The sequence below is a fragment of the Lepidothrix coronata genome, unplaced genomic scaffold, assembly GCF_001604755.1.
Source record: "Lepidothrix coronata isolate B3197 unplaced genomic scaffold, Lepidothrix_coronata-1.0 Scaffold277, whole genome shotgun sequence".
Lineage (NCBI taxonomy): Eukaryota > Metazoa > Chordata > Aves > Passeriformes > Pipridae > Lepidothrix > Lepidothrix coronata.
The window spans coordinates 275966-303881 of record NW_016690457.1 but is presented as its reverse complement, the minus strand read 5'-3'; the positions used below and the strand labels follow the sequence as shown (position 1 = coordinate 303881).

The 27916-nt window shown below is 58.6% G+C and overlaps 3 protein-coding genes across 3 annotated transcripts; 2 read left to right on the top strand and 1 right to left on the bottom strand.

Annotated features, from left to right (window-relative positions):
* The first annotated feature begins 209 nt into the window (after positions 1–209).
* PIK3R2 (phosphoinositide-3-kinase regulatory subunit 2) lies at positions 210–19420 on the top strand. Its single transcript, XM_017836379.1, has 16 exons — positions 210–314; positions 6283–7000; positions 10890–10982; positions 11424–11486; positions 12476–12607; positions 12793–12994; positions 13299–13384; positions 13670–13775; positions 13871–13969; positions 14114–14294; positions 14504–14629; positions 14892–15034; positions 15225–15401; positions 15621–15692; positions 15882–16052; positions 16286–19420. The coding sequence occupies exons 2-16, from the start codon at positions 6661–6663 to the stop codon at positions 16476–16478; spliced, it is 2184 nt and encodes a 727-aa protein (XP_017691868.1). The 5' UTR covers positions 210–314; positions 6283–6660; the 3' UTR covers positions 16479–19420.
* Positions 19421–20142: 722 nt separating this feature from the next.
* On the top strand, positions 20143–22101 carry IFI30 (IFI30, lysosomal thiol reductase). Its single transcript, XM_017836437.1, has 7 exons — positions 20143–20290; positions 20983–21162; positions 21240–21314; positions 21391–21486; positions 21600–21752; positions 21833–21901; positions 21985–22101. Exons 1-7 carry the CDS (start codon positions 20150–20152, stop codon positions 22048–22050), a joined length of 780 nt encoding a protein of 259 aa, XP_017691926.1. The 5' UTR covers positions 20143–20149; the 3' UTR covers positions 22051–22101.
* Positions 22102–23785: 1684 nt separating this feature from the next.
* Positions 23786–25955, bottom strand: LOC108507990 (la-related protein 6-like). The gene is made up of 3 exons (XM_017836436.1): positions 25789–25955; positions 25283–25493; positions 23786–24790 (listed from the first exon to the last, which is right to left on the bottom strand). The coding sequence occupies exons 1-3, from the start codon at positions 25953–25955 to the stop codon at positions 23786–23788; spliced, it is 1383 nt and encodes a 460-aa protein (XP_017691925.1).
* Positions 25956–27916: the final 1961 nt, after the last annotated feature.

Below are 27916 nucleotides of genomic sequence, written 5' to 3'. Positions count from 1 at the left end.
GTCTCGTTCCGCCGCCAGGGGGCGCCACCGCGTCTCCCTTCGGGCCCCTTCGGCTCTTTCCGGAGCGGCGCGTGCGCGAGGCGGGGCCTCGACGGCGGCCGAACGGCGAGAGGGGGCGGGGCCTAGTCTTCGGGCCGTTCCGTCTCTGCTCGGGTATTTCCGGAGAAGGTTCGGGACGTTCCGTCCTCGCTCGGCTGTTTCCGGGGCGGGTTCGGGCCGTTCCGGCGGCGCTCGGGCCTGTCCCAGGCTGGGCCGGGCCGGAGGCGGCAGAGCGGGGCTGGAGCCGGGCGGCGGCGGATGGAGCTGGCGGAGAGGTGGGACGGGACCGGCACCGGGGGATCGAGAGAGGGGGGATCGGGGTGAGGGGCCAGAATCGGAACCAGGGCCGGCGCCGGGACCCCCTCAGCGTGAGGCGCCCCCGGGGCCTGGCGGGAACCCCCGGGGTGGGCCCCGGGCCGGGGCTCTGTCCGTGCTGGGGCGGCCTCGCGGATGTGCCCAGGCATGCGGGAGGTGTCAGCGCGGGGTGTCCCGCTGCCAGGGCAGAGACACCCCCGGGCTAGGACACCCCCGAGCCTGTCCCTGCCCCGTCCCCACTGCAGGGCTGTGCCCCACGACCCCCCTCGGGCTGTCCCTGTCCCCTCCCCGTGCAGGGGCTGTGCCCCCACTGATCCTCGCAGGCTGTCCCTGTCCCCTCCCCGTGAAGGGACTGTTTTCCCCCCCTATTTCCCCGTGCTGTTTCCATCCCAGCAGTGCCATCAAGGGTTCCTGTGCCATTCCCCCTGCAGTGATGCCAGTTTAGGGATCACCCTCAGCAGGGTACGTTTCCCCCCTTTCTGGGGGTTCTAGGCACCCTTTTGGGGTGGCAGAGCCAGAGAAGAGCAGCCTGTGGGGGTCCCACCACTGCTCCCCCCCTGCCCGGGGGCAGTTCAGCCCCAGCAGACCCCAGGCTAGAGCTAGTGCCCCTGTCTGGCTGGATGTTCAGCCTTGGGGGTGGCTTTGCTCTCTCTTGACACAGTTGCCCCCAGACCCTGGCTTTGGGATGAGCCAAGTCCCACTGTTCCCAGGGAGGTTGGTCACTGCATTTCTTCTCCTTCTGCGGGTGTTTCTCAGCCCCTTGAGGAGGATGATTCCTGTGGTCATGCACCTCCCAAACTGGGGGTCTCTGCTCAACAGGGAATGAAACCAGGGATGAAACCTATCTAAAATGGGATCAGCAGGAGCTGGAGTGGCTCCAGTGTTGCCTTTTGGTGGAGGCACGGCTGCCTCTCCTCCCATTAATGCGCAGCTTTGATTTCCCAAGCAGCTCTTGGAGCCACTGGGGAACTGGCCCTGTGACTTTCTCTGTGAGAGCAGGGCATGGAGGCAGCTGAGTAAATATAGCCTAAATCACTGCTTTCCTGGCCATTCCCCCGCCCTGCCAAGGGCTGGTGTGTCCCCAAGGCTGGATTGGCCTCTGCTCTAGTCATCCACCATGTGGGAAAGTCCAAGGCATGGTTTGGTTTCTTTGGCGACTCCCTTTGACGTGGGCAGATTGTGCTTCCATTTGGCCATGCGATTCATGGCGTGGACTCATTTCCCCTAAACTTGGTCCCCTGCCCCAAACCCCTCCGTTTTAAACTTGCTGGAACAAGGGTTTAGGCACACAGGAAAATCCTTTTCTTCCCACAGTTGGGTCTCGCTGGACAAAAGCTCTGGGTTTGGAAGGGAAAGTGCTGGAAATTCATCTGGAATGTGGCAAGGAGCAGAGTGGTTTGTCAGAGCCAGTTTGGAGCCATGTCAGAGCGCCGGGTGCTGGGGTGTGTTTACAATGAAAAAAGAGTATTTATAATATCGCAGGCTCTTTTAATTCCTCTGGGAATCTCTGGAGCTGTGGCTTGGAGCTGGAGCAGCCGAGTAATGGAAGATAAAAAGCAAACAGAGGAAGGGGACGGTGGGTTTCTCAAGCTGGAAGGTCTTGGCTCTCTCACCAACACGCAAATAGTGCTGGTCTGCTAATGTGGGTACTTCTTACCTCTTGGTTACTTCATGTGATTGCTGAGCTGTGCAGGGCTGCTAATAAATCATATAAATTCCAAATACCCCGGGGAATGTGATTTTAAGCAGATAAGTTAGCGAGAACAGTTGGACTTTTTTTTTTTTTCACGTACTCAGGTTTTTTTTAGAACTGTAATTTTTGAGGGAAGGAGCCAAAATACAGCTCCTGGGTTTATGTATCCCTAAACCCAGCTTCATGAATACTCCGAAAATGGAATTAAGTGTGTTCTTGCAGCCTGGGAGGTGGGGTAATGGCAGCCTGGAGTGAGGTGGTGGGGCTGGTGTAGGGCACTGGGTCCTTCTCTGCTCACTGCTGGCATATAGAAGTCTCTGGCCAAATAAAAAACTCTTGCAGGGAAGAGGAGAAAGTTTCTGAGATGGTTAAGAGAGGACGCGCTTCAGCTCAGCAAAAAAGTTGGATGTCAGAAGCCTCTGGACGGTATGAGAAGTTTTGGAGTAGGTGTGCACAATACCTGAGGTGCTTCAGCCTTTGAAGAGGTCACTGGGACCTCCAGGTGTCTCCCAAAAGTGAGAAGGGTATCAGTCATCCCAAGGCAGGTATTTACCCAGCTCCTCAGATCCCTGCTAACTATGACATTGACCTTTTCCATGAAATGTTCCAGATATTCCTTCACTTCCTTGGGCTTTGGTGTGAACAAAGCAAAATACTTAATGAAACTCAAGCGTGAGGAGTAAATGCTCTGTGTCCCTGGGAAAGGGCAGCTCGTGGCCATGGGCAGGAGCTGCCCTGGCTGTGTAAATCAGGAGGATGTGATAGAGCAGTAGATGTCATGATAGCAGGCAATTCCCTGTCCATTTTTATCTTTGTGTCATCCTATTTTCTCTTTTTATTAAAAGAAAAGTTTGTTCTCATTGTCTGCAACGTGCAGTTCAAAACCTGATTTGCTGTTTGCTGAGGATCTGATGTAACTTGGAGAGGTTTTGGGCTGTGTAGATTGGTGTAGGCATCTTCTTCTTTTAAATATTTTTAGGCATTCTTCCCCCTCACTGGAGGGAAAGCAACACTCAATCTTATTTCAAGTCAAGCTGCACTTTGAGCTGCATTTGGAACTGGGTGAAAAAGCACAGGAACCACATTTAAAACGTTAAGATGCTTTTATTTATGCGCTGGGCACACACAAAAAGACTCGTAATGTGTTTTTTGTTTCAAACCGATGCATTAAACAAAGAAAGTATTGACAGCAGTTAATGAATCGGGGGATTGTTTCTGGGTGCTGAGATAGATTTACCAAAGGTATTTAGCTGTCTGATGCATAGGATTTGCAGAGCAGCCTTAAGCAAGTGCTTGCCAGCACAGACACATGAGGTTCTTCTCCAAGATCCGAGCAAACCTGGAGCTGGGCCCAGCCGAAATCTTTTGGCAGGCTGGTCCCTCTCCCCTGCTCGGAGGTGTGCTTCCAGCCGACAGGCTCGTGCGTGTCCCAGGCTCTTGGCCCTGCCTTCCCTGCAAAGAGCTGTTCCAGAGCTTTGGGAAGTGTGTTCCTGATCCACAGAGACACGCAGACTCGGTCAGCTGCACTCCGAGAGTGCAGAGCTTTCCTGGCCATTGGCTTGGCCAAGGAAGCCACTCGCTAGGTCTGTGGCAGGACAGAGGGCAACTGTTCCCCCTGGAGGGGACGGCACTGGATTAACCATGTGGATTTGGATTTCCGGGGGGGCTCCTCGCAGAGCACTTGATGCCCATGTGGTCTGAGCGTGGGGAAGGCAGGTGAGACTGCTCCAGGACCAGCCTGGCTTTAAGTCCTCTGGATTGTTGCATGTGCCCAGTGACCCTCTGGGCCATGGAGAGCAGAGTGGCACAGAACCACCTCTGCGTTCCCACCCCAGGGAACAAGGCTGCGACAGGAGTTGGTTGGAAGAAGCTGTGGGACCTGCTCCGTGGACACACTCGGTGCTCCCGAGTCACTCTTCTCTTCCCACCCCTCCACGCACATCTGCTTTTAAAAGCTACTGAACGAGTTTGCCAGGGCTGAGCCAGGGCTGAGCGTTCTGTCCTTCCAGCCTCTTCGGCTGCACCGGCTTGTCAGAGGCGCCAGGAGTCAGGGCTGGGATCTGCGGGCAGGAGCTTGGGGGGTGCCTGCGGGGCAGCATCAACCCAGCTGGGTTTGGGCTCTGCTGCCTCTGGGTGCCTTCTGGTGTCTGTCCTCTCTGGGAGGAGCAGGAGCTGCCGGCACCGTTCCCGCCCAGACCCTTGGCACTCAGACAGTGCCTGTGGTGCTGTGACTCCTCGACAGGCAGCGTTCAGAGGGGCAGCCAGTGAGCCTGGCCATAAATCTCTCTTTATGCTCTGGATTATGAAGTAATATTTTCCTGGCTGGGGCTTGGTTGGATTGGGGAAATGCAGGCTCTGCTGCAGCTGAATCCCAGCATGGTGGCAGCTCTCATGGCAGCCATACTGGGATGTGCTGCTTCCCCTAGGAACACAAGAGACCTCCCCAGGAGCTCTCCATGAGACTTGCAGCCTGGTGTTGCTCCTGGAGCTCTGAAGAAGCTGTCCGGCAACCTGGATCAGGCTTAATTCTGTTCCCCACCCGCCTCTGGCCGCAAGTACCTCACCTCCCTGCAGGCAGCGCCTGTTCATTCATGGCAAAGACAGCCTGGCTGGGACTCCTGCCCGAGCTCAAGCAGGCGGTGCAGGCTCTGGCTGCTTCACAGGTTTCCTGTGCCATGGCCTTTTTGTGCCTTTTGTCCTTGCCAAGGGAAGGAGCCCTCAGCGTGGTGCCAGGCTGGAGAGCCTGGCTGTGGAGAGGTGGAGCTGGCTCCTCTCAGGGGACTTACCCCGATCTTCAGACTTTGTGGCAGCACGTGCAGGGGTTGGTGGCACGTGCAGGTGTGTTGGCACGTGCGGGGTGACACCCCACACAGCAGGGAAGAAGGCTTTGTAGCTCATATGAACTGTAACGTACTGCTGGCCCGGAAGGGTTATTTTGAAATCCTGCAGATCACCACTGTTGGTGTCTCTCAGCAGAGTCTAACCCACGGTCAGAGCAGCCTTGGCTTTGTGCCACACTTGGTTGTGCACTGACCCCGCTGGGAAGGGTGTCCTGGCTCCCTTTGCCTCCTCCCCTCCCTCTCTGCCCAGGCTCCTGCAGCTCTGAGAAGAGCCTTCCTGCTCACTAATACTTTTCAGATGAGACTCAAGAGTTTTGAGCTGGGTTTGGTGGTTTCTGGGCCAAAGCAGCTTCAAGCTGTTAGTAGGACCTGCAGCGTTTCAGCAGGCCCAGTGTGTCCCTGGGAAGGCTGATTTCTGGCTGCCCCAGTGCCTTGTGCAAATCCCGGAATGCTGGAATTTGCCTGGGGGAGGTGGAAAACTGGCCTGTGCAGCCAGGAAGGGATGGGAAAAGAGGACGTGCCTGGCTGGTGGGAATGCCCCAGCTCGTACATCTCTTCAGCAACATGTTATAACCCAGGTTTATTCTTTTTGGTGGATTTCTGGGCACGGCAGGCAGCATATTCAATTTCTCTCTGAATAGCTGAAGGGCAGTTAGGAGATCTAAGTAGACTTGAAGGCTTCTAAAGATTATTTTAACTCCTCTCGCCTCCATCCCTGCAAAAGGAACCCGTGCCTGCACTTGATGCTGTTGGTGCTTTTGAAAAGTTCAAAAATTGACTTTTAGCTCAGAGCAAAGCTTTGAAGTGCTGCTCTGTGGAAATGGCAGCACCTCTCGAAAGCCTTTCGCTGAAAGCTTGGGTAACCTACATTTGTGGGCAGCTGCCTTCAGAAGATGCCTTTGTGGGGGATTTTGTGGTGAGATATAAAGGTGAACTGTGAAATTAAATGGATTTTACAAGGAAAGGTTAAATCTGTTTGTTCTGCTCCTATTCAGGGCCTGCAGCTGGTGAGTGCAGGGTCGTCCTTTTCTGTATGTGAAAGTTATCCTGCATAAAGGCTGTTTTGTCTCACTCGTTGTCTCCTTGTTTGCATAAGTGCTTCGAGGAGGGTAAGCTGAAGAAGCAGGAGTGAACCTCTTTAAGATGCAGAGCTGGTGCCTGGCTGTAGCAGAGAGGAGGTGGCATTCCTGCCTGCAGCCACTGGCTCCTCTGTTGCTTTGGGGAGTGGAAATCAGGATTAGCATGTCCTGGTTGGATTCAAGGCTCAGCATCAGCTGGTAGGTAGGAGAGAAACGAGTCCTGCCTCTCTCAGGTGAACCTCTAGTTTGAATGTTGGTGTATTAGGAGGGTGTGGGGTGCCTGGCTGTGCAGTGACAAGTCTTCTTCTCTTTGCAGGCACTGGGAAAGGGGACGTAGCACGACACACTGTTCTGGACTGGAAGCCTCCCAGACTCCAAGAAACCCGCTTCTTTTTTGGTGAAACAGACCCTGACCTCGGGTTTCCTTGCTGCATGCCCGCTCACCAGTGCTGGATTATGTTTGTCTCCTTCTCCCTTTGCTCCATAATTTGGCTGAATCGTGGTTTCAAGCTCAGGAAAAGGGGCTGCACCTAAAGAGCTCTGGGGCACCCGGACTAGGCTCCTGGGGTGCTGTTTCACACAGAGACATTCAGAGTGCTGATGGGGGAGAGCTGCCTCTGAGGACCCTCCTCTCCTGCCTGAAACGTGCTGTCTGACTGTTCAGAGCCCTTCTCCTCTCCCCCCAGCAGAGAGGATGGGCAGCACCGACGGCTTCCAGTACCGCGCGCTCTACCCCTACCGCAAGGAGCGCGAGGAGGATATCGACCTGCTGCCCGGGGACATCCTGGTTGTCAGCAAGGGGGCCCTGCAGTCCCTAGGTTTCAAAGACGGGGATGAGCAGACCCCCAACCAGATCGGGTGGATCCTGGGTGTCAACGAGCGGACCAAGCAGAAGGGGGACTTCCCTGGCACGTACGTGGAGTATGTGGGGCCGGTGAAGATCTCAGTCCCTTCTCACCGGCCCCGAGTGCAGAGACCCTTGCCTGCCACGCCTGGGGCCAGTGGCTGCCGGCTGCCGGAGGCTGTGGAGCAAGGTAAGCCCTGCTGTGTGCTGTGTTGGCTCCAGGACAACTCCATTCCTGATGTGTGACAGAGGAGAGTGTGTGAGTGGCTTTGCAGGACAGCATTGGCTCAGCAGCTGCACAGTTGAGTTGCCTGGGGGCTGTGGGCTCAGGCTCAGTCCTAGCCCAGAGAAAAGCATGTTGTTCCTCCTCAACTTGCTCAGCAGAGCTTCTTGGAGCAAGCCTTGTCCTGCTCATACCTCTGCAAGATCCTTCTCCCTCTCTGTCCTGCAACTGCCCAGGATCCCTGTGGCCCTTGGTCCCTGCTCTACTCAGTTCTGCCCTGCTCCCTCCCTTCAGGAGAAGCCCTGACCTCTCCCAGCCACCAGCTCCCCGCCTCTGCAGCGCCTGGGGCAGTGCTCCCTGCCAAGAGCTGCTCAGCCCTGCTGAGAGACACAATTACTTGTCTCTGGGCAAGAGGAGAAAAGTCAGGGTCTAAAAGAGCACTTCTGAGAACTGGAGCTAATTGCTTGTCTGCCTGGCAGCCAGCCCTCCCCGCGGGTCGCAGGGCCCTCTCTGGGGCTGGGCAGCCACCCTGGGGCTGGGCATAGGCTGTCCTGCACCTGCAGCTGCCTCCCAGCTGGCACTGGGCTTGGCACGGATCTGGTCCAGGAGGGCCAATGTACCTCAGCCCTGCTTGTGGAGCTGTGGCAGCTGCCTGCCCTTTGCCTGTGTTTTTTTCTTCCCAGGCACATAAACCCCATGGCAGGGGTTCAGCGGCCCCTGGGTTCCCCTCATCTACTCTATCCTTGTGAGACTCCACCTGGATTACTCCCTCCAGGTCTGGGGTCCTCAGCACAGGAGAGATGTGGCCCTGTTGGAGTTAGTCCAGAGGAGGCCATGAAGATGCTCCGAGGGCTGGAGCACCTCTGCCATGGAGACAGGCTGGGAGAGCTGGGAGTGTTCAGCCTGCAGAAGAGAAGGCTCTGGAGAAACCTTATTGTGGCCTTCCAGTACTTAAAAGGAAAAAAGAAGAAGAGAGACTTCCTATACAGGCACATACTGATAGGACAAGGGGGAGGTTTTAAATTATAAGAGGAGAGATTTAGATTAGAAGTTAGGAAGAAGTTCTTGACTCTGAGGGTGGCACAGGTTGCCCAGAGAAGCTGTGGCTGCCTCATCCCTGGAAGTGTCCACGGCCGGGTTGAACAAGGCTTGGAACAACCTGGGATAATGGAAGGTGTCCCTGCCCATGGCAGGGGGTGGAACAAGATGGACTTTAAGGTCCCTTCCAAATGAGGAGTGACAGCCACACTTTGCCTTCCCATGCCTTGCAGAAGATCTTGTACAGGTGCACACAGGAGGACTGGGGGCAGCAGCAGGAGCTGGTGGGTGTCACAGCATGTTCTCAGTCCTGCATCCCCCCTGTCCCTCTTTGCCTGAGAGTCACAACTACCCATCACATGCTTCTAGCTGTGTGAAACACCTCTGGGGTCTTACAAAACCAGGGTGGTGGGGCTGGTGCAGCTGCCTGCAGCTGCCTCACTTGCTCCTGCTGCTGGAGCCGGAGGGGTGGCCCCAGGAAACATCTCTGGAGGGTGGGAATGGTGCTGGGCTGTGTGAGCGTTTGGGTTGTCAGGGAGAGCCCTGATCTGAGTCATTCCGCTCACAACCTGCCTTTCCAAGAAAGCAGCTCCTCTTGGAAGCCTGGGATAGGCTCTGTGCTGGATGTGCCGGCCTTGCCTGTGTCCAGCCCCGTGCTCCTTCAGGGGCTGTCACTGTCAACTCTCCTCTTCTCAAGGAGGGCTCAGTGGAGGTGTGTCTGGGTGGTCGGAGCTGCTGGTATAATCTCTGGAGTGTGGAACAAGATATGTTCCAAAACTCCTGAAACATAGAAAAGGTGCAGTTGGAAAGGAAAATAAAAGCCAGCCTGTCTGTGGGGAGAGAGGATGGGGTACCAGGGCGCATGAGGAGGGTGCCGGCCCTGTCCCTCTCCCCTGTGGGTGCATCCCCATAGCCAGCCTCCTCTCTGGGCACAGCCAGGGCCTGCAGGGTGGCACTTCAGACACCCAGGACCATGTTACACTCAGCCTGTGTGTTGATATGGGCCGTTCACTTAAGAGCTGAACTCAACAATCCTCGTGGGTCCCTTCCAACTCAGAATAGTCTGTATTTCTGTATTCAGTGTTCTGCTGGGGAGACGCATTTTTGCATCAGAGAAACTGCATTTGAGCCAAGCCTGTGTTGTTTCTTCACAGGCTGCATTTTGGGAGATGCAGAGCCGTCTCCTGGCTGCCCCACGGAGCTCATGCCATGCTTCCCGGGTCCTGCCCCGGCTGGCCGGGCTCCCTGAGTCCCGCAGTGTCACTGGAGGAGCAGGGCCAGCACCACACTCTGTCACGCAGCCCCCGGGAGCTGGGCTGGCCCTGCTGAACAGCGAGAGCCAGCGCATTGTGCCAGTGGATTTACGAGCTGCTGGTGTTTGCCTTCCGCAGAGAACATGGGCGGAAAATGCGGCTCGGAAATATTTCCGCAGCTGCCCGGGCCGAGCTGGGAGCAGTGCTGAGAGCAGCCTTGTTCATGGCAGCCCAGCCCGGAGGCCCGGCAGGCTCAGGAGTCACTGCTGGCTCCGGTACAGGCTGCCTGATAAAAAAAGGACAAGCTGCTCCCTGCTGAAGCAGCGCATTCCCAGCCGGGCCACGTGGGCAGCACCAGCATTTACTCTCCCTTCAGCCCTTCCCAAGGGTCAGACTGGGAGCTGCCAGCCTGGCAGCTTGCCTGCTGCTTCCCCACCCTGACCAGCACCACACTGGGCCCCTTCCTGTGCCCAGGGGCTCGTTCTGGTGGGAGATTGGCCCCCTCCCTGCCACCCTCCAGCAGAGCTGCTGGGTGCCCACCCCATGTGCTACCCTATCCATGGGTGCTCTGTCTCCCCACGAGGCTGTGGGTGCAGGAGGCTCAGCCGGGTGTGGAGTCTCAGTTTGCTGCGCCTCGTGGTGAGACCACACCAGGCGAGTTCGGGTCAGATCCATGACAACGGAGCTGTTTCGCAACCTTTTGGCTCTGCCTCTGCAGAGTGGAGTGTGCTGGGTGTCCTCACCCACTGTGGGCTGCCCAAGGGCTGCCTGGTGCTGTGGACCAGCCCGGAGGAGCCTCCTGCACCGACTGGTGCTCAGTTGGAACCAGGATGGCACCGCTCATCCCTCGGCAAACCTCCTGCTGGCAGCAGCCTGGCCAGGCCTGCGTGCTCCTGCCCTGGCATGCACAGGGGGAGGGGGTGCCTGGAGCCAGAGTCTCAAGATCTGCTGGAAGTGGCAGTGAAATACCACCCGCCAAGGGGCTAAGGATCCCTCGGGAATGGGGGGGACCCCAGTTCTGTGCCGCACGCTATCTGTCTGTCTGTACCCTGTAGCAGCCTGCAGGAGGCTGTGGGCTCACGGGGAGGGGGAGACACAGGGCCGGTTTCCATGTTAAACGAGCAATCAAAGGCAGGAATTTGCTGACATGGCGTTCTGTCTGAATCTCTGGATTAATCACAGCTCACCACGGCGAGCGAGCTCCCTGGGCCTGCTCCACTGCCAGCCCTGCACAGCCCCTGTGCTGGGCAGGGACCCAGCCCAGCCTGAGCTTCAGGAGCCCTGGTAACCCCTGCGCTGCCTGCCTGGGGGCTGGGGGTCTCCAAGCCTCTGCAGAGAGAAGTAGGATCTCTTGTGCACACCCAATTAGGGGTTGGAGCAAAGCTGGGCTCAACAAGTGCTGTGCTGGTTTCTGGGCCAGCTTACAGGTTCCTTGCAGCCTCTGTGTTGCGTTTGCCTGGGCCACAGCTTTCCTGGCTCCTGTTGGAGGCTGTGTTGGTTGTGCCCTGCTCTGCTGCTGGTGGCTGAGCTGGCAGTGAGCCCTTCTGTCCCTCCCTCTCCCACAGGGTCTCCTCTCCTGGACTTGCAGGAGCAGTTCAGCCCTCCCGAGATTGCTCCGCCACTCCTGGTGAAGCTGCTGGAAGCTATTGAGAAGAAAGGTAAGGGGTAATGCTGAGCACTGGGGAAGGCTCATAGATCCCAAAATCCCACAGTGAGGGCAGAGGGGGAGGCTGAGCTCTGTGGGACACACAGGACTCAGCTGCCCTCACACTCCTCCCTGGATTGATCTGCTGTTGCCCAGTGCATGGCTTGACCCCACTGTGCCATCCTGCACAGAGGCCTGGGGTGAGGGTGCTGGGTCTGAGCACCTACACGCCGTGGATGGGTGCTGGGGTTTGGGAAGTGCTTCCAGCCTGGATCTGTGCCAGAAAGGGGAAGAAAGGTGGAGAAAGGGGGCCACTGAACTGGGTGTCCTGGGGGCCAAGGGGCTGCAGCAGCATCTGCAGGGAGTTGGCTTGGACACCGTCCAGGCGTGGTTGGCTGTGCCACAGCCATTGCCCAGCTGGCACTGGGAGCTGACAGCAGTGTCCCCCTTCCAGGGTTAGACAGCGAGATGTTGTACAGGACATCTGGCTCCGAACTGAGGCAGGCGCTGAGAACCGGTAAGAACCAGCTCTGCGCGGTGGAGGCGAATCAGCTCAGATGGAGGAGATTAGTGGATGTGACAGCGCCAGCAGTAATGCAATCCAGGCCAGGCTGCCTGTCCTCGGCAGTTCCTGACTCCTGGCACGCTGCCTGTGGGGCTGGGCTGTCCCCGTCCCAACACGTCCCTGCCTCGTGTGGAAGGGATGGGAGAGGGGGGATTCCTGACACCCTCCATGGGCTGGAGCAAAGAGATGTGGTGCCGGCTTGGAGACTCACAGGCAAACAAATGAACCACTATGCTTGCCTTCTGCTCTCTTTGGGTGCTCTGCTGATGAGCTGGCAGAGGCTTCTCTGGCTCTGTCACATAACTAATAACCAGAGGAGGATCTTTCATAGCTTGGTGGCTCTGTAGTGCCGGAGCTGATGTCTTTGCCGGGGAGCCTTCAGAGCTCTCTGCCTCTTGACTTGGGCCTCATCCAGCACCACATTGGCATATCCCCTTCCACAGACATTCCTGCAAACCCCAACCACACAGTGCTGTCAGCCCTGGCTGTGCTGCTCTTGGGACAGGCTTTATGTGCTTCCCAAAATCCTGCGCCCTGCGTTCGAGGGAGATGTTATCCCCATTGGGTTCAGTGTGTGGCTGCTCAGTCTTTGCTTGGCTCTGCCAGCAGTGGGGAGCAAAATTCTCACCCAAGCCTTGCATGCCCAGGATTCTTGTGGCAAGATTCCTATGTGGGCACCGAAAATGACCTCTGCCCTTTCCCAAGGGGAACTGCTGGGGTTCCCAGAGCCAGCTTGTTTCTGGGGTGTACAGGGAACTTCCAGGAATCCTCTGTCACATGGGCTGCCTGAGGGCTGCCTGAGCTCCCTCGTGGTGCTGTGTCCCATGGTAGCTGGCTGGGAGGTGTGGGATGGTCTCAGGATGGATGCTGATAGCACTGAAGCTGCTGGCTGGGTGTCCAGTGCTGTGCCCACCACCCATGGGAAATCTGTGCCCTGGCAGATTGGACCCTGGGTGACCTGGAGCCCTTGGACGTGCACTCCCTGGGTGAGGTGCTGCGGGGTTACCTGCAGGACCTGCCCTCTCCCGTGGTGCCTGTGTCCGTGCATGGAGACATCCTTCGCATCCTGCAGGGTAAGGGCCTTCCCTGTCTGCCTTGGGAATGAGATGGATGCATTTGGGGGATTAAAATAAGCCCTGTCCCTATGAACCTGGCACATGGACCCCGCTGCTGACAGCGCTCCCACGCTGTGACGCATTGGAGCAGAGAGCAGTGCTGGCTATCCCAGCTCTTCCATCGTGTCTTGTTCTCTGCCCAGAGATCCCCCAGCCAGAGAATTGCCGGAAGCAGCTGCTGCTGGCCCTGGAGTCGCCTGCGGTACCGCTCCAGAACACGCTCACCCTGCAGTTCCTGCTCCGGCATCTGGGGAAGGTATCGCAGCGGGCCGAGAGCAACGGCCTCCACCCTCGGGCCCTGGGAGAGATCTTCGGCCCCCTGCTCCTGCGGCTGCCTGGTGCCAGGTACGTGAGGCCCTTGGTTCCAGCAGTGTTCCCAGCACTGACCACTGCCTGCCAGGACGAGGAGTCCAGCCTGGAACAGCAGGTCTGCCTGCAGCCCCTGCCTGTGGGATTAAACTGCTGGCAGCACACAAGGGTGGGACTCAAGGCCAGAACAGAGCCCGTGCTTTTGTGTCAGCCTGGGATCTGGCAGCTGGGGTGAACCAGCTGACCCCAGCTGCCCCTTTACCCAGGGCTCACAGGAGCAGTGCCACTGCTGTTCTCCCCCACAACTGCTGTTCTTAACTTGTCTGCTCTCTCCCTGCAGCCCAGAGCTGAGCCCTGACTTCTCCGTGCTGTTTTTGGAGACACTCCTGCAGACGAAGGAGCTGGAGCCAGAACAGTTGCCTCCAGGTACTGAGATGCCCCTTCCTTGTGGCCTGAGGCGCTGGTGTTTATGCTCTGTGGGTGTGGAGTCTCTGCCCCCACGAATGGGTTGCTGAGGGTGTTTCGGTAGCCCAGCTGTGCCTGGAGGCTGGCCCAAGGTACAGATGTGCCTGGAGTAGCTCCTGGTAGCATGGCAGCCAAGGGGCCTTTCCAGGCCAGTCACTGCAGGGAGGGGGACTCAGCACTCCAAGGGATTGCCTGTGGGGAGCTAGGATTTGGGCTCACCCAGTTTCAACCTTCCTTCTCTTGCAGCCTTGCCTCCCAAACCACCAAAGCCAAAGCCCAGTGCAGCCAGCCTGGCCAACGGGAACAGCGCACCCTTGCAGGATGCTGAGTGGTACTGGGGGGACATTTCTAGGTAAGGGGGTGACTGGCAGCTCGTGCCTGGGGTGCCCTGTCCACTGAGGCCTTTAGGGGAGCCTGTCACAGGCCTGACAATCCTGTTCCTTGCAGGGAGGAGGTGAACGAGAAGCTACGGGACACACCGGATGGGACTTTCTTGGTGCGTGATGCTTCCAGCAAGATCCAGGGGGAATACACACTCACGCTCAGGTAGGGCACTGGGATCCTCTGCCACTCTGGGATGCAGCTGTGGGTCTGAGTTTCTGTCCTTCCAGCTGCTGGGATGCCAAGAGCACCTGCTGTAGGGTGCTGGGGTGGTGGTAAGTGCCCTCTCCTCTCCCCTCCCCACTACAGGAAGGGAGGCAATAACAAGCTGATCAAGATCTTCCACCGGGAAGGGAAGTATGGCTTCTCAGAGCCCTTGACTTTTGGCTCCGTGGTGGAGCTCATCACCCACTACCGGCACGAATCGCTCGCCCAGTACAACGCCAAGCTGGACACCAGGCTGCTCTACCCCATCTCCAAGTACCAGCAGGTGAGCCCTGGGCCTCAAGTGCACGATGGCCAAAACAGCCTGAACCAGTGGCACTTGCTCCTCCATCCCTGCTCCTCTGGGAGATGACAATGTCCCACTCCTTCCCCCCATGCCGGGATGTTGCATTGTGGGGTGACAGACGTGCGGGGCTGGTGGGGTTTTATGGGACCAGCTGGAGTAGGTCCTGAGTGAGGCTGTGCCTATGGCAGGACCAGCTGGTGAAGGAGGACAGTGTGGAAGCCGTTGGGGAGCAGCTGAAGGTGTATCATCAGCAGTACCAGGACAAGAGCTGGGAGTACGACCTGCTGTATGAGGAGTACACACGCACTTCCCAGGTATGTGGGCACTGCCTTCCCCAGGGACTGCCCTCGCACCCCTTGAGTGCTGGCAGCTGCCACGCTGTGCAGACAGGAGGGCAGAGATTGGGGACCTGCTGCCCTCTTTGTCTGCTGCTGGACTTGAGGGGGCTCCCCAGAGGATGGGTTTGAAGTGGGGGTTATTTTAGCTGCAGCAAGGACAGTGCTGCTTTGGGGAGGGAGGAAGAGAGGATGAGAATGGGCAGAAATGTTCCTCAGCTTTCCCCTCCCTTCTCCCCAGGAGCTGCAGATGAAGAGGACGGCAATCGAGGCCTTCAATGAGACGATCAAGATCTTTGAGGAGCAGTGTCAGACCCAGGAGAAGTGCAGCAAGGAGTACATAGAGCGCTTCCGGCGGGAGGGCAACGAGAAGGAGGTGCAACGGTGAGGATGGGGAGATGGAGACCTGCCCTGCCTGGGGAAGGGCTTCAGGAGCTGGAAGGATCCTCCTGGCCCAGCACAGAACCGAGGCATGCACAGTCCTTGTCTCTCAGCAGTGTGCTGTGGGCTGGAGCTGGCAAGCAGCCTCCTCTGCCTCCCCCACTCTGGCTTACAGCCCCCCTCTTTCTCCCAGGATCCTCATGAACTCGGAGAAGCTCAAGTCTCGCATCACAGAGATCCACGACAGCAAGATGAAGCTGGAGCAGGACCTGAAGAAGCAAGCCTCGGAGAACCGGGAGATCGACAAGCGCATGAACAGCCTCAAGCCAGACCTCATGCAGCTGCGCAAACTGCGGGACCAGTACTTGGTGTACGTAGCTCCCCTCCAGCACGGCCCAGGAGCAATCCAGCTGGCTCTTCGAGGGCTTTGGGGCTCGTTGGACCAGCTCAGAGCCTGTTTGGTGCGGGAGTGAACTCTGCAGCACAGCCACGGGGTTCGGCAGGCCCTTAGAGGGGCAGCTGCTGCCCTCTGGTGATGGCCATGCCCTGGAGCCCTGGCCTGGGCTGAGCTCTGCCTTTCCTCCCCCAGATGGCTCACGCAGAAGGGTGCCCGACAGAAGAAGATCAACGAGTGGCTGGGCATCAAGAACGAGACGGAGGAGTGAGTGTCCCTGCCCCTGCTCGTGTGGGAGTGCAGGTTCTGCCTGCACCGAGGCTGTGGGCACCTCCCAGCTCCCTGCTTGGGAGCTGAGGAGTCTTCCGTGCCGGAATGGGTGGTGGCAGCAGCAGTGTGGGGGAGATCTGGGTGCCCAAACTGAGGGAGTCTGACCCTGCCTGTGATCCATTGCAGCCAGTACTCCATGATGGATGACGAGGAGGAGCTGCCCCACCACGAGGAGCGAACGTGGTACGTGGGGAAGATCAACCGCGTGCAGGCAGAGGAGATGCTGTGTGGCAAGAGGGATGGCACCTTCCTGATCCGTGAAAGTAGCCAGAAGGGATGCTACGCCTGCTCCGTGGTGTGAGTATCCCTGTGCAGATGTGGAATGGGGCTGGTGAGGGCTGTGTTCCCACACGGTTCCACCCTTCCCTCGCCAGATGCTGGAGGTGTCAGCTGGGCTTTCCCAAAGACTCCCCTCTGCCTTGGCTCCTCCTGCCAGGGCCAGGTGTATCTCTGGGCTGCTTTGGTGGCCCCTGCTCATGCCCTGCTGTCCCTGTCCCACTGCTGACCCAGGCTCTTTGTCTCCCTGACAGGGTGGATGGTGACACTAAGCACTGCGTGATCTACAAGACGGCGACGGGCTATGGGTTCGCTGAACCCTACAACCTCTATGCCTCCCTCAAGGACCTGGTCTTGCACTACAAGCACACGTCCCTGGTGCAGCACAATGACTCCCTGAATGTCACGCTGGCTCACCCGGTCCTTTCCCAGCCACCAGCCAGATGAGCAGCGCATGCACAACACAACAGCTGCCTTCAGCTTCTTCCCAGGGCGCTGCTTTCTGGCTCTGGACTCTTGCACCCTGTATAGTTGAGTCTCTGTGCTCCTGCTCCTTCAGAGCCTCTGAGATGTCTGTGACTGTTCCTGATGTCCCTCTTGGTCAGTAGCTGAAACCCGTGTTGGCTGATGGGACAGAAAGGCTGGGCTGTTGATTCCCAGCGGGCTCCAGCCTCTAGGAGGTGGGATCCAGTCGTGATTGAATTGCTGGGGGCGAGCACAGCCCCCTCCCCTTCCCTGATAAGCAGGTCAGATCCCTTTCTTGCTGGCAGGTCGCCCCGCTATGCATCACTGTAGAGCTTGGTTCCCAATTCCTTGGAGCACTCCAGCTGGGACCGAGGGGCTCCCTGTCTGGATGCTGGAGGAGGCAGAGGAGCAGCGTATGCATCCTTCAGTCTCGCTTCCCTTGGTGGTCTGGCAGGCTGTGATGGTGTCTGGTACGAGGGCTGCTGCTCTTGCATGCAGAGACTCATTTAGAAAGGAGAAACCTCACCCTCCGTGGGGGTCCCTGGCTGAGGTTTCCCCACCTCACCGTCATTCCCTAGTGTCATAACCACCTCTGGACTGTTGCTGCCCGGGCAGGGAGGATCCAGAGAGTGATGGATCTCTTGCTTTAGTTGTGCCAGTGAAGCTGTGAAATCTGTGTTGGCACCCGTGTTTTTCCTGGCAGGATCTGTGGGATGCACAGCTCGTTCCTGGCTGGCCTCAGTGACTCTCTGCACACGTAACCTGTTTGAAGCTGGACTATAGCTCTGTAAATATGGTTCTTTTTGTGAGCTTCCCTGGTGCTGGTGTTTGCTGAGCCTCCACTGCCACCCCCAGCGTGGGCAGCAGCTACCAGGCTGCCCTGGGCCCTGCAGCTCGAGCAGGAGAGGGCTGGAGTCCAACGCACACTACGAGCCCTACATGGAATGAAGGACCTCTCTGCTGCAGGAGGACAGATCTGCTGGGCCCAGGGCATGCTGAAATGTATCTGCATGATGGTGAACTACGTATGCAAAGCACTTAGAATCATGGGTACTGTATGGGGTCTGGGGCAGGGCTGCCCACTGTGGGCAGGGCATTGTGTCAGAGTTCAGAGGGCCCGAGGGCAGCCAAGGTGGCTCTGGAAGAGCTTTAAAAGCTGAGCTGAGAGTTGAGGCTGTGGTGGCATTTGCTTCCCTGGGTTCTCTCATCTGCTTGGCTTGAGGAAAGCATTCTTGGTCTTGATTTGCGGGAGAGGCTCGTTATCTTTTGGAGGCTGCATCCCAGGGATGGGGTTTTGCTGCTTCTGTTTCCTGTGGCAGCTCGGGCTCTGCTGGCTTCACGGAGTGCTGTGTGCTTGTGCTCTGCCTGCAGCCTGTCCTTGATGTGCCACCTGCATTGGGGACCATGCTGTCTCTCCTTCCCCGGCCAGCTCTGCTGCTCGCCTTGCCCTGGGCTGGTCCCCAGATCCTTTTGGAGCTGGGATTGCTGGCGCAATCGTCCTCTTCCCATTGCTTGTGGCAGTTCTCCTGTGCTCGATTGTACAGCCCCTGTTCCCTGCTCTGCATGTCCTCTCTGGGCCCTGGCTTTTGGGTCTGGTTTGTTGGTGTTTGATGCTGTGGTGCAGGTGACAGGTCAGGGGAGCTGTGGGTGCAGTGGCTGGCTTCAGAGATCACTTGGGAAATGCTGCCAGGGATAATTAAGGGAATTCTTTGGGCTCGGGCGCGTGAGAGATGAGAGCATGTGGGAACGGGGCAGGAAGGCTCCATCCTCATAGTGCTCTCCAGTGACCTACTGGAGTCTGTGGAATGTCTGGGTGGGCTGCACCAACACCCCAAAGCTCTGTCAGTCTCCCACACTGGTCACCGTGGCACATTTTCAGCCTGGGGACTCTGTGCTGGTCCTGTGCTTGTCCCTGCAGTTCCATCATGTCCCTGTGCCACGGGATGGGCTGCAGGTGATGGGATCCTCAGCCTCTCACCCCATGGACTCCACGTTCCCCCACCACCCCACAAGGTGAGCTCAGGGCCAGTCCTGCCAAGGGGAGTTGCTCCCAGCTCATGCCAGGACTTCCTGAGCATCTGGAAGAGTCTCAGCTTCAAGCTGTCACCTGTCAACACTTCGCTTGCTGCTTGCCCGGCTCTGCTGCCCAGGGAAATTTACCCTGTTTTTGTATCCTTTGGGCTGAATTTCTGCAGTTCTCCCTGTGCTGTCCCTTTCTGCTGCACAGCCGCAGTTCCTTCCTCCCCAGGAGCAGGGGGGGTGTGGTGTCATGGTGACCCCTCTGCACCTTCCAGCACTGCCATTCCTGCCTACTTGGTGGCCTGTCCCCGACAGGGCTCTGCTCGCACGTCCTGTGTACGACGAGGTGGAAGATGCCCTTCCCCAGGGCTGCCTTTCCCTGACGGTGCTTCACTCGGCTCCCTGAAACGCAGCTTTTTCCCCGCTCTCCCCGGGGTGGGTGGGAACCCAGCCCCCGAGCTCCTGCAGCGCTGCTCTCCCGGCATAAACTTGCTATGATTTGTCCTTTGCTGCTTTCGCTCGTTCTGAACCCGCTGGCGCCGCGTTTGGAGGCGCTGGGCTGTGCTTTGCTGCTTGTGACCCCTCACGTCCTCCAACCGAGCCGTGCCATGGGTGCAACGTGGCTGTTCCTGCTCCCCGGGGACAGTTTGGGACTTGTCCCTCCGTGTCCCTGCTTGGGGGGCTCCATGACCCCCCGTGTAACCCCCCGAAGGGGTGCTGGTGCAGGTTTGTGCTCAGAGAGGACGTGGTGGCTGCGTGAGGTTTTAGTTTCTTAGGCGTACGCAATAACGAATAACCTGCCCCCCCGAGCTGTCCGTTACCAGCAGTAGTGCTCTCTGCTCTTTCCGTTGATGTTTACTAATGTAAATCCAGTATTTGTTACTGTAATAGGATTTTTTTTTTTTGTACGGTACTTTGAAAAAACCCACAAAAACGACAAAAAAAAAGGAACAAAAAAGAGGAAAGAAATAAACATTGTTAATGACCCGGCTGCTGGATTGCTGGGGGAGGGTGTTACGTGGGGAGCGGGGGCGTGAGGGCGGCAGTTCCTGGGCTGGGTGCAGGATATGACCCATCCTGCGAGTGGTGCCAGGACTCTCCTCCCCGGTTTTGCAGGGCTGGTTTTGAGGACCAGCCCTGGGCTCGCCAAGGGGCGAGAAACGGCCGGAAAAGGCGTCTCTAAACAACGGGGAAATGCGAGGTTCCTCCGCACTCAGCCCCGGAGCTGGGCTCAGGGGGTGGCTTGGGCAGCACCCCCTTCCTGTACCCGGAGCTGCCACCCCCGGGGGGCTCCAGCACCAGCACCGCCCCGGGGGGGCTGCGCGGGGGCTCGGCAGGGATCCAGCCCCTTTCCCTGTTCGGGAAACACCAGGCGTGGGCTGCCTCAGGTCGGGTTTCAGCGCCAGACGCGTCGCAGCCCGCGGGGAAGCAGCAACGGCTGGCGGGGCTGTGACCCTGGAGGTCCAGCTCAGCCCCGGGGGGGACAGCGGGGACGGGGTGGCCGGAGCTCCACGTGAGGCGGCAGCGTCACCGCAGAGGCGGGAAGGGCAGGAAGGGCGCAGGGAGGCGGGCGCAGCCGAGCTTTAAAAGTCCTTGCTGGGACGGGCTTGCTTCCGCGTCACCCCTGCGTCCCCATGGCCCCCATGGTGCCGCTGCCTGCCCTGGCGCTGGTGGCCCTGGTGGCCCTGGTGGCCCCGGGGCTCGGGGTGGCCCCCGGCTGTGACCGCCCTGCCCACCTCTGGTGCAGCTCGCCGGAGATCGCCGTCGCCTGCCAGGTCAGAGCCGCGGGTGTCAGGGCTGCCCCACGCAGGGCAGGGTCACCCCACACGTGGGGACGTGTCCTGCCTGCCCGGCGGCGGGGATGAGGATGCGGGGACGGGGTTGGGGCATCACCTGGCCACGGTACCTGGAGCCAGTGGCGGCTCCGAGCGCCGCTGTGGCACAGGCGGGCACAGCGCGGGTATACTCAGAGCTCCCGTGCCACACCGGCATCCCTGGGGAATTGCTGTGCTCCAGCCGGACCCTGACCCTGGACCCTCCCTGTCCGCCTCCGGCACTTGTACTTTTTAAGCATAAAACGGCTTTTCTGTTTGTTCCTGCCGCGAACAGCCCCAGGCGGTGACAACTGTGTGACGGTGGCTCTGGCAGTGCCCTGTGAGCCCCGCGGGGCTGCAGCCACTACCCGGCGGTGGGTGCAGGGCTGTACCCCCACCCAGGCGTGTCCTGGCCTAAATTTGTTTTCCTCTGAAACAGTTTGGGGAAGTTCTCGTGGAAAACCCCAGCACTGGGTTTCGGCCACTCACAGGATCCTGCGGCTGCCTGAGGCCCCTGGCCACTTTCACTTCCCTCCAGCCCTGCACACCCTCATCCCCCTTCTGCCCCACATCTCAGGAGCTTTGCCCCCTGCAAATATTGGGGGTCTGCAGCTGTATCCCCCCTGTGCACCCCAAAACCTCCCCGCATGCAGGTGGAGAACCACTGCCCCAACCTCCCTCGCCCCGCGGCTGCCCCGGTAGAGCTGAGCCTGTACTATGAGAGCCTGTGCCCAGCGTGCCGTGAGTTCCTGGTCCTGAAGCTCTTCCCCACCTGGCTGCTGCTGCCCTCGGAGATGCTGAACATCACCCTGGTGCCCTATGGCAATGCCCAGGTAGGATCTGGCCGAGCCGGTGCCGTGGGCACTTGCCCCAGTGCCGCCGGCCCCGCTCAGACCGGTTGGTCTCACAGGAGAGGAACGTCAGCGGGAAGTGGGACTTCCAGTGCCAGCACGGCCCCGAGGAGTGTTTGGGCAACATGATTGAGGTGATGGTCCCTGTTCCCATGGTGCTGGGCATGGGGGGGGTCCAGTGGCCCTGTACCACCCACCCTGTTCCCATAGGCCTGCCTGATGCACGAGGCCAAGAACTTCAGCACCTACTTCCCCATCATCTTCTGCCTGGAGTCGGGCAGCTCTGTCACCAAGAACCTGGAGGCTGTATGTCCCCTCCCCCATCCCTCATGCCCTGCTGTGGGGATGTCCCTGTCCCTCATGCCCTATAGGGACATCCCTGTCCCCCTGAGTGCCTCGTGTGTCCCTTCTCCTGGCAGTGCCTGCAGATCTATGCCCCAGAGCTGGACAGGGGCCGTATCGCCGCCTGCGTGCAGGGGGACACAGGGATGGCCCTGATGCACCAAAATGCCCAACTGACTGAGGCACTCGACCCCCCACACCAGTTTGTGCCCTGGATTGTCATCAACGGGGTATGGCAGGGGGACCAGTGTGCCAGGCAGGGCTGGGGCACCGTGGGGACCCCCCTGAGCAGCCCCATCTCCCCCCACAGAAGCACACAGATGAGCTGCAGGCACAGGCAGAGGCCTCACTGCTGGGGCTGGTTTGCCACCTCTACCAGGTGGGACAGGGATCTGGGGGGACAGTGGGGCTTGGGGACATGTCCCTGTCCCTGCTGGGGCTCTACTGGCCACTCTCTGGCAGGGGGAGAAGCCTGAAGTCTGTGGGAGCTCAAAGGCCCCGAAGATCCCATTGGGCTGCAGGCGCTGAGGGACGTTGTGGGAGCACCAAGGGAGAAGCCAATAAAAAGGATATTTTTTTTGAAAAAAACAAGTATCTGGAGTGGTGTTTTGGGGGGAGCAGGCAGCGGGTGGTCCTATCCCACCATGGTGGAAGGGGGAGGGAGCTGGGCATTAGGGCAATGGGACTGCCCTCTTCCTGCACCCAGGGCATGTGACAGGATGTGCCAGGCTCTGCCAGGGAATCACCTGCTCCTGGGGATCACAAAGGAGCCCCTTGAAGATTTCCATGGAAATCTGCTATGCCCCTCCCTAAGGAACAGAACATTTGCTCTCTCCAAGCCCTGGGATGCAGCTCTAATGTCCTTCTTTCTCCTTACACATTAACCATTTCAGCAGCTCTGTGGGCCAAGACCATCCCAGCTCCTACCAGTCCTTCTCCATTCCCAACCAGCAAGTCTAGGACAGTGTCTTTTCTGATGGCTCCCTGAGTACTTGAGACAAGAAGTTCTCTCCCACAAACTTGAGGAATTTCCCAGACCTGCTGGCCACAGCAGGAGGCCATTTCCAGCTGGGGGCTGGGAAACTGAAATCCACCGAAAGGACAAGGACTCCCAATCCAGAGAGTTCTCCTCACTACCTACGGAAAAATCCTCAGTGCTGGGAGATGGACACCATCTCCTACTGCAGCCCGTGCTTGGTTTTCCACCCCCTTCATCCTCACCCAGAGGCTCCCAACCACATCACCCCCAACTGTGGGGACTGTTTCAATCCTCTCCCTCACACAGGGTGACACCTTCCCCTCTCCAGCCCTACCCACCTCTCCTGAACAGCCAGGACTGTCCATCACAGCACTCCAGGTGTGGGACTCATCCTACTAATCCCGAGGACGTCCCAGCTCTGGGAGCAGACCAAAGGCACTTGCACAGGCAGCCCTCAAGAGCCACCTGTAGTGGGTCAGGGGCACTCCACCTCCCCTTAACTCTTCCCCTCTCCAAGAGGAGCTCTTGGGGCAGGGAGGACACAGTGAGCCCCATCCTGGGAGATGCCAGGGAGCCCAGCCAGGCAGAAGGAACCGTGGCCCTGCCGCCACAGCAGCTCCCAATACATGGTCCTTTGGGCCCCTTGAGTCCTTCAGCCCTTGGGGCTCCCCAAAATCTTCTAGTCCTGAGGTGGGGTCCAACCTGAGCGCTGCAGCCAGAGGATGCTCTGGTGGGGGTAGGAGCAGAGATGACCAACAACCACCAGTCCTGTCCCTCTCAGGTTGAGCCAAGTTGTGCCACCTGCCCTGGGCACACCAAGACCCCACCTGCAGCACACCTACCCACCAATGTCCCCCCCCCGCTAAGACTGATAAGGGAGGCAGACAAGGACCCTCCTGCCCTTGTCTGCAGCTCAGGCAGCAGCAAGACCAGGAAGGGGGGAAAAAGGTATAATAAAAAAAAAAAATAAAAAATCACACCACCAGCCAGAGAGTGCCTGGAAAATTCATCTCTCTTTATTTGCCCATTTCCCATCCAAAACCTGGACCCCATCCTAACTCTGGGCCCCAGGCAAGAACAGTCCCACTGGCATGAGCACAGCACAACTCCGGCTGCTGCTCAGCCTCTCACCTCGAGCATCGTCCTTGTCCCAAAACTTCCGTCCCCTGGAGCAGCTGCACTGCCAGCGCCCACAGCTCTTGGGGCCACGGAGAAATCTTCTGCTCGAGAGAAGGAGGGAAAAGAAAGAAAATAACAAGCCTCAACCCCAAATGCAAAGGAGCCTCAGTGCCGGAGGACGAGCTCTCCGCTCCCAAAGCTGCTGCCAAAGCCTTTCGTGTCATCGGGGCTGTGGGGCAGGTGAAGGACCCCATCCCACAGGCTGAGGGGCTCAGACACCCACTTTGGTGTCAGGGGATTTCCTGGAGGAGGTTCAATATCAGGAGAGGGGCTTCTGCTCCAGGGTCCCCAGGCACCCGTGGTGCCCCCCCAGCCACTGCAGGGGCTCTTGGTGCTGCCGCGGGGGTTGTAGCAGCTGCTGGTTCCCAAGTCCAGCCCAAGAGGAGGGAAAGCCTTGCTGCTGGCGAGGAGTGATCCGGTGAAGGCGCTGAAATTCCCAGGCTTGAAGTTGCTGCCAGGCCAGGAAGGTGCCACAGGGTCCTCGTTCAGGAGAAGGGACAGCGGCCCCGAGGCATCATCCGACCCCGGAGAGCTGCAGAGTAGGGAGTCCTCGTGGCTGTAAGGGAGGCTCAGGGCAGCTCCCTGCACCTTCCAGCCTGGCTGATCCACCAGCTCCTCCACCACCTGCCTCTCTTCCCCAAGTTTCCTCCTGTTCCCCTTCCCGCACAGCCGGACCACCTTGATGCCACTGTCACAGTCACGGTGCCCGAGGTCCTCAAAGGCCCTGCAGGCGCTGTCCAGGCTCTCATACTCCACCAGGGCACAGCACCTGCTCAGCAGCTCGGGGAACTTGGCTGAGTATCTCCTCACGTCCGAGGGCAGCTTTCGGCCTGGTCGCAGGACGCGGATGGAGGCAATGGCTCCGAAGGGGCTGAACATCCTCAGGATGATCTCCAGGAAGTTCTCCTGGAGCAGCGGCAGCAGCAGTGGGTCCTGCTCCCGGGGCTGCAGCTCCCAGGCCAGCAGCAGTTTGCTGGGGGGGATGCTCAGCAGGGCCTCGGGGATTGGCACCCGGCGCCTCACTTTGGTGCCCTCCTTGTTCACCTCCAGCAGCTCTGAGAATTTCAGGGCATAGAGCGTGAGCTGCCAGTCACGTGTCAGGTACTTCACCTGGGGGAGAGAGGGGGCTGCTGAATGCCTGTGATCTTCCCAGGCAGGGACCACCCTAAACCCATCATCCAGGCAGGCTGCAACCTTATCAACACAAAATCATGGCAAGGCAATATCCCCCTTCCACATGAGCGGCCTTGGGGTCTGCAGGAAGTCCCCAGTGTCCTCTGGGCTGTGGCAGTAAACCTCAACTTCCCCATATGTCACACCACCAGCACTTGCCTGGGTTTTTTGCTTAAGGGATGATCTCAAAGCAGCCTAGGGGAGTCATGGGTGAATCCAGCCCCAGGGGTGGTTTGGGGACTGTTCACTGCTCCCCCAGCCACCCTCCCTGCAGGGCATTGAAGGCAGAGAGAGAAGCCCGCTCTGCATCATCGGGGCTTTGCCAGGAACAGCCTGAGGGGAGTCTGGACCTCCCTGTACACCCCACTGGAGACAGCAGAGCACACCTGGACATCTTCTACCCTTCCCACTCCTCCCCAGGTTCCCTACCTTCTTGAAGGATGTCAGTAGTTTGATGCTGACAAAGCCCATCTTGTTCTTCTGGACGTGTTTCAGGAGGAAAGCGTCCCTGGCCAGGTTCTCATCGGACAGGTAGAATTCCACCTGGGACACGATCCTGCGGACCAGCTGCGGGTCGGGGAGGGAGCAGCTGCGGTCCAGCAGGTTAGAGCCCAAAGCATCACTCAGGTCACGGACCCTTCTGGCAGAGCTGTGGGGACACAGGTGTGAGGTGTGTGGTGCCTTTGGGACATGCAAAGTGTCCCCAAGGGCTCAGCCACGACGGTGGGAGAGTAGAGGCACCAGGGACACCCAGGGCCACCTGCTTTGCCCTGGCTACAGAGAACAACACCAGCCTGTCCCCTGCAAGCCTCCCCAGGCTGGGAGAGCCAGACCATGAACTTAAACACGTTCCAGCCAAGGGACACATTCCCTTGGGGATAAACACAGGGAAAGGCCGGGGCTCAGCTCCCCCTGCACATCCCAGCACCACGTACCTGTCGAAGCTCTCCAAGGTGCCCTCCTGGCTGAGCAGGGTAAGTGAGTGGCTCCGCGGGGGGAGGAGGTGCCGTGCCAGGAAGGAATTTCCTTGCACCAGCCCTGGAGCATTGCATCTGGGCCGGGAATCGAGCCCTGAGGCCACCCCTGAGCTGCATGATGACATTGTCCTTGATCTAGGATGTTACACAGGAGAAGGACAGCACTGGGACGCATCCTGACCGTCACCTGAACCCTCCTCGGGGCTGCAGTCCCCAAGCCCAGCCCAGGGAAGGGGGAGTGGAGGCAGCTGGGTGCTGTCTCCTTACCTGCTTGGCAGCGCTGGGAAGGGTGGAAAGTCTTAGCAGTACATTCCAGATACCCAGAGGCAGCAGATCCCAACTCTCCCCAGCTCCAAACTGAGGCTCCCAAAACACAAAGCCAAAAAAAAATTAAATAAAAAAAAAATAAAAAAAAATAAAGAAAAAAAAAAAAGGAAAGAGAGAGGGAACCCCTGCTGTGGGGAGGCTGTGGGTTTATAAGCATAACCACCCTGAATGAGTTGCAGGTGTGGTTGTGGATCTGCCCCGCCCCCCCCCCCCCCCCCCCCCCCCCCCCCCCCCCCAGACCCACCTGCTCCAGGTGAAACCTGTTTGTGGTTAAACTGCCCCAGCTGAGCCCTGGGACCAACCAGGCTCCTCCTGCTTTGGCTGCAGAGCCAGGCCAGGGGCAGCAGGAACAGGGGCAGCAGAATCTGTCCTCTCTGGTACCCAGGGGGACAGTGAATTGATGCCACGAGGCCTCTCGGGCATTGCCTCAGTTTCTCTGCCTTGTGCATGATCAGGAACAGCCACGGGGAGGTGGAGGGAGGAAGATTCAGCCCAGGACATCGATTTTGGCTCTCAGTGCTGCCAGAGTGACTGGCAAAGGTCCTTCTCCCTTCAGAAACACCTCCTGCCCCAGTGAGGGAGTAGGAGAGCCCCAGGAATGGGGTGCAACCCAGGGCAGGGTGTGGGCGGGAGGGGGGGGGAGGATGGCCCGGGGCTTCAGGACAATGGGGAAGGAGCTCTGGGATGAAACATCACTGTGGTTTGAGCCCCGTGTTGGGCAGGGTGGGAGGGTGAGGACACATGGGGATGAGAACAGGGGGGGCAGAGCAGCAGGGGCTGGGGCAGGTAGGGGGGTGATACTGGGCTGGGAATGATGCCAGGGCTGGAAAACTTGGAAGTGTCACTGGCAGGGTTGATGCTGGGAGCCCGGCCCAGCTGACCCTCACCTGTGGGTCCAGACAGGGCTTTGGCTGATGTTTCTGTGCCCTGTGACCACATGGACCAGTCAAGGACTCTGCTGGCACAAGGTAAGATGCTGTTTCAGTCAGAATGAAAGAGAAATTGCAAGTAAAGAACAGAAGGTGCCTCTGGCGCCTGGTTTCAAATGCGTTTTGGTTTCCATTTGGAGAACTTTGTATCATCTCACTTTGCAAGTGCCTGTGTCCCAGAGGCTCTCCAGATGTAGGTGCCTGTTCTCTGATGCCTCAGTGAGGCACAGCCAAGGCTGTGGGTAAAATCCAGGAGTGCCAGTGCCAGACCATGAAGCTAAACCCATCCCAGTCAAGGGATACATTCCCTTGGGGTCAAACAGGAGGCAAGCCCAAGGCTCATCCTGCCTGCACGTACATGTTGAAGTTCTCCATGATGTCCTGGTTGTCACCAGACCAGCAGCATCTCCCAGGCTGGTGGCCTTGCAGCTTCCCCATGCAGGGCTGCTCCTGATAAATCCCTGGGCTGTGCTGCACTGTGCAGCTTGAAGCTCATCCTTTTGGGATGAGTCACAGGTACTGGCAATGTCCAACTGCTTCTGGAATGTTGCACCCCTCTGATTTCTCTGGGGTTGGTGTCAATCCCTGCCATCTCCTCTTCTCCTGCCACCTCCTGGCATTCTCTGCTGGTTGGGAAGAGATGGAAGAGAAAGTCCTGAGATGCTTATGTTGAAATCTCTGTGGATTTGCCCACCTTGGAGGGGTGATGGAGCCAGAGGTAGGCTGAGGATGGGGGGCTGTGTGTACTGTGAGGAGTATTTTGAGCTGTGTTTGCTCTCCACTTGCAGCTCAGGGTCGGGAGGTGCTGCCCAGTTCCCCCGGGGGAAATA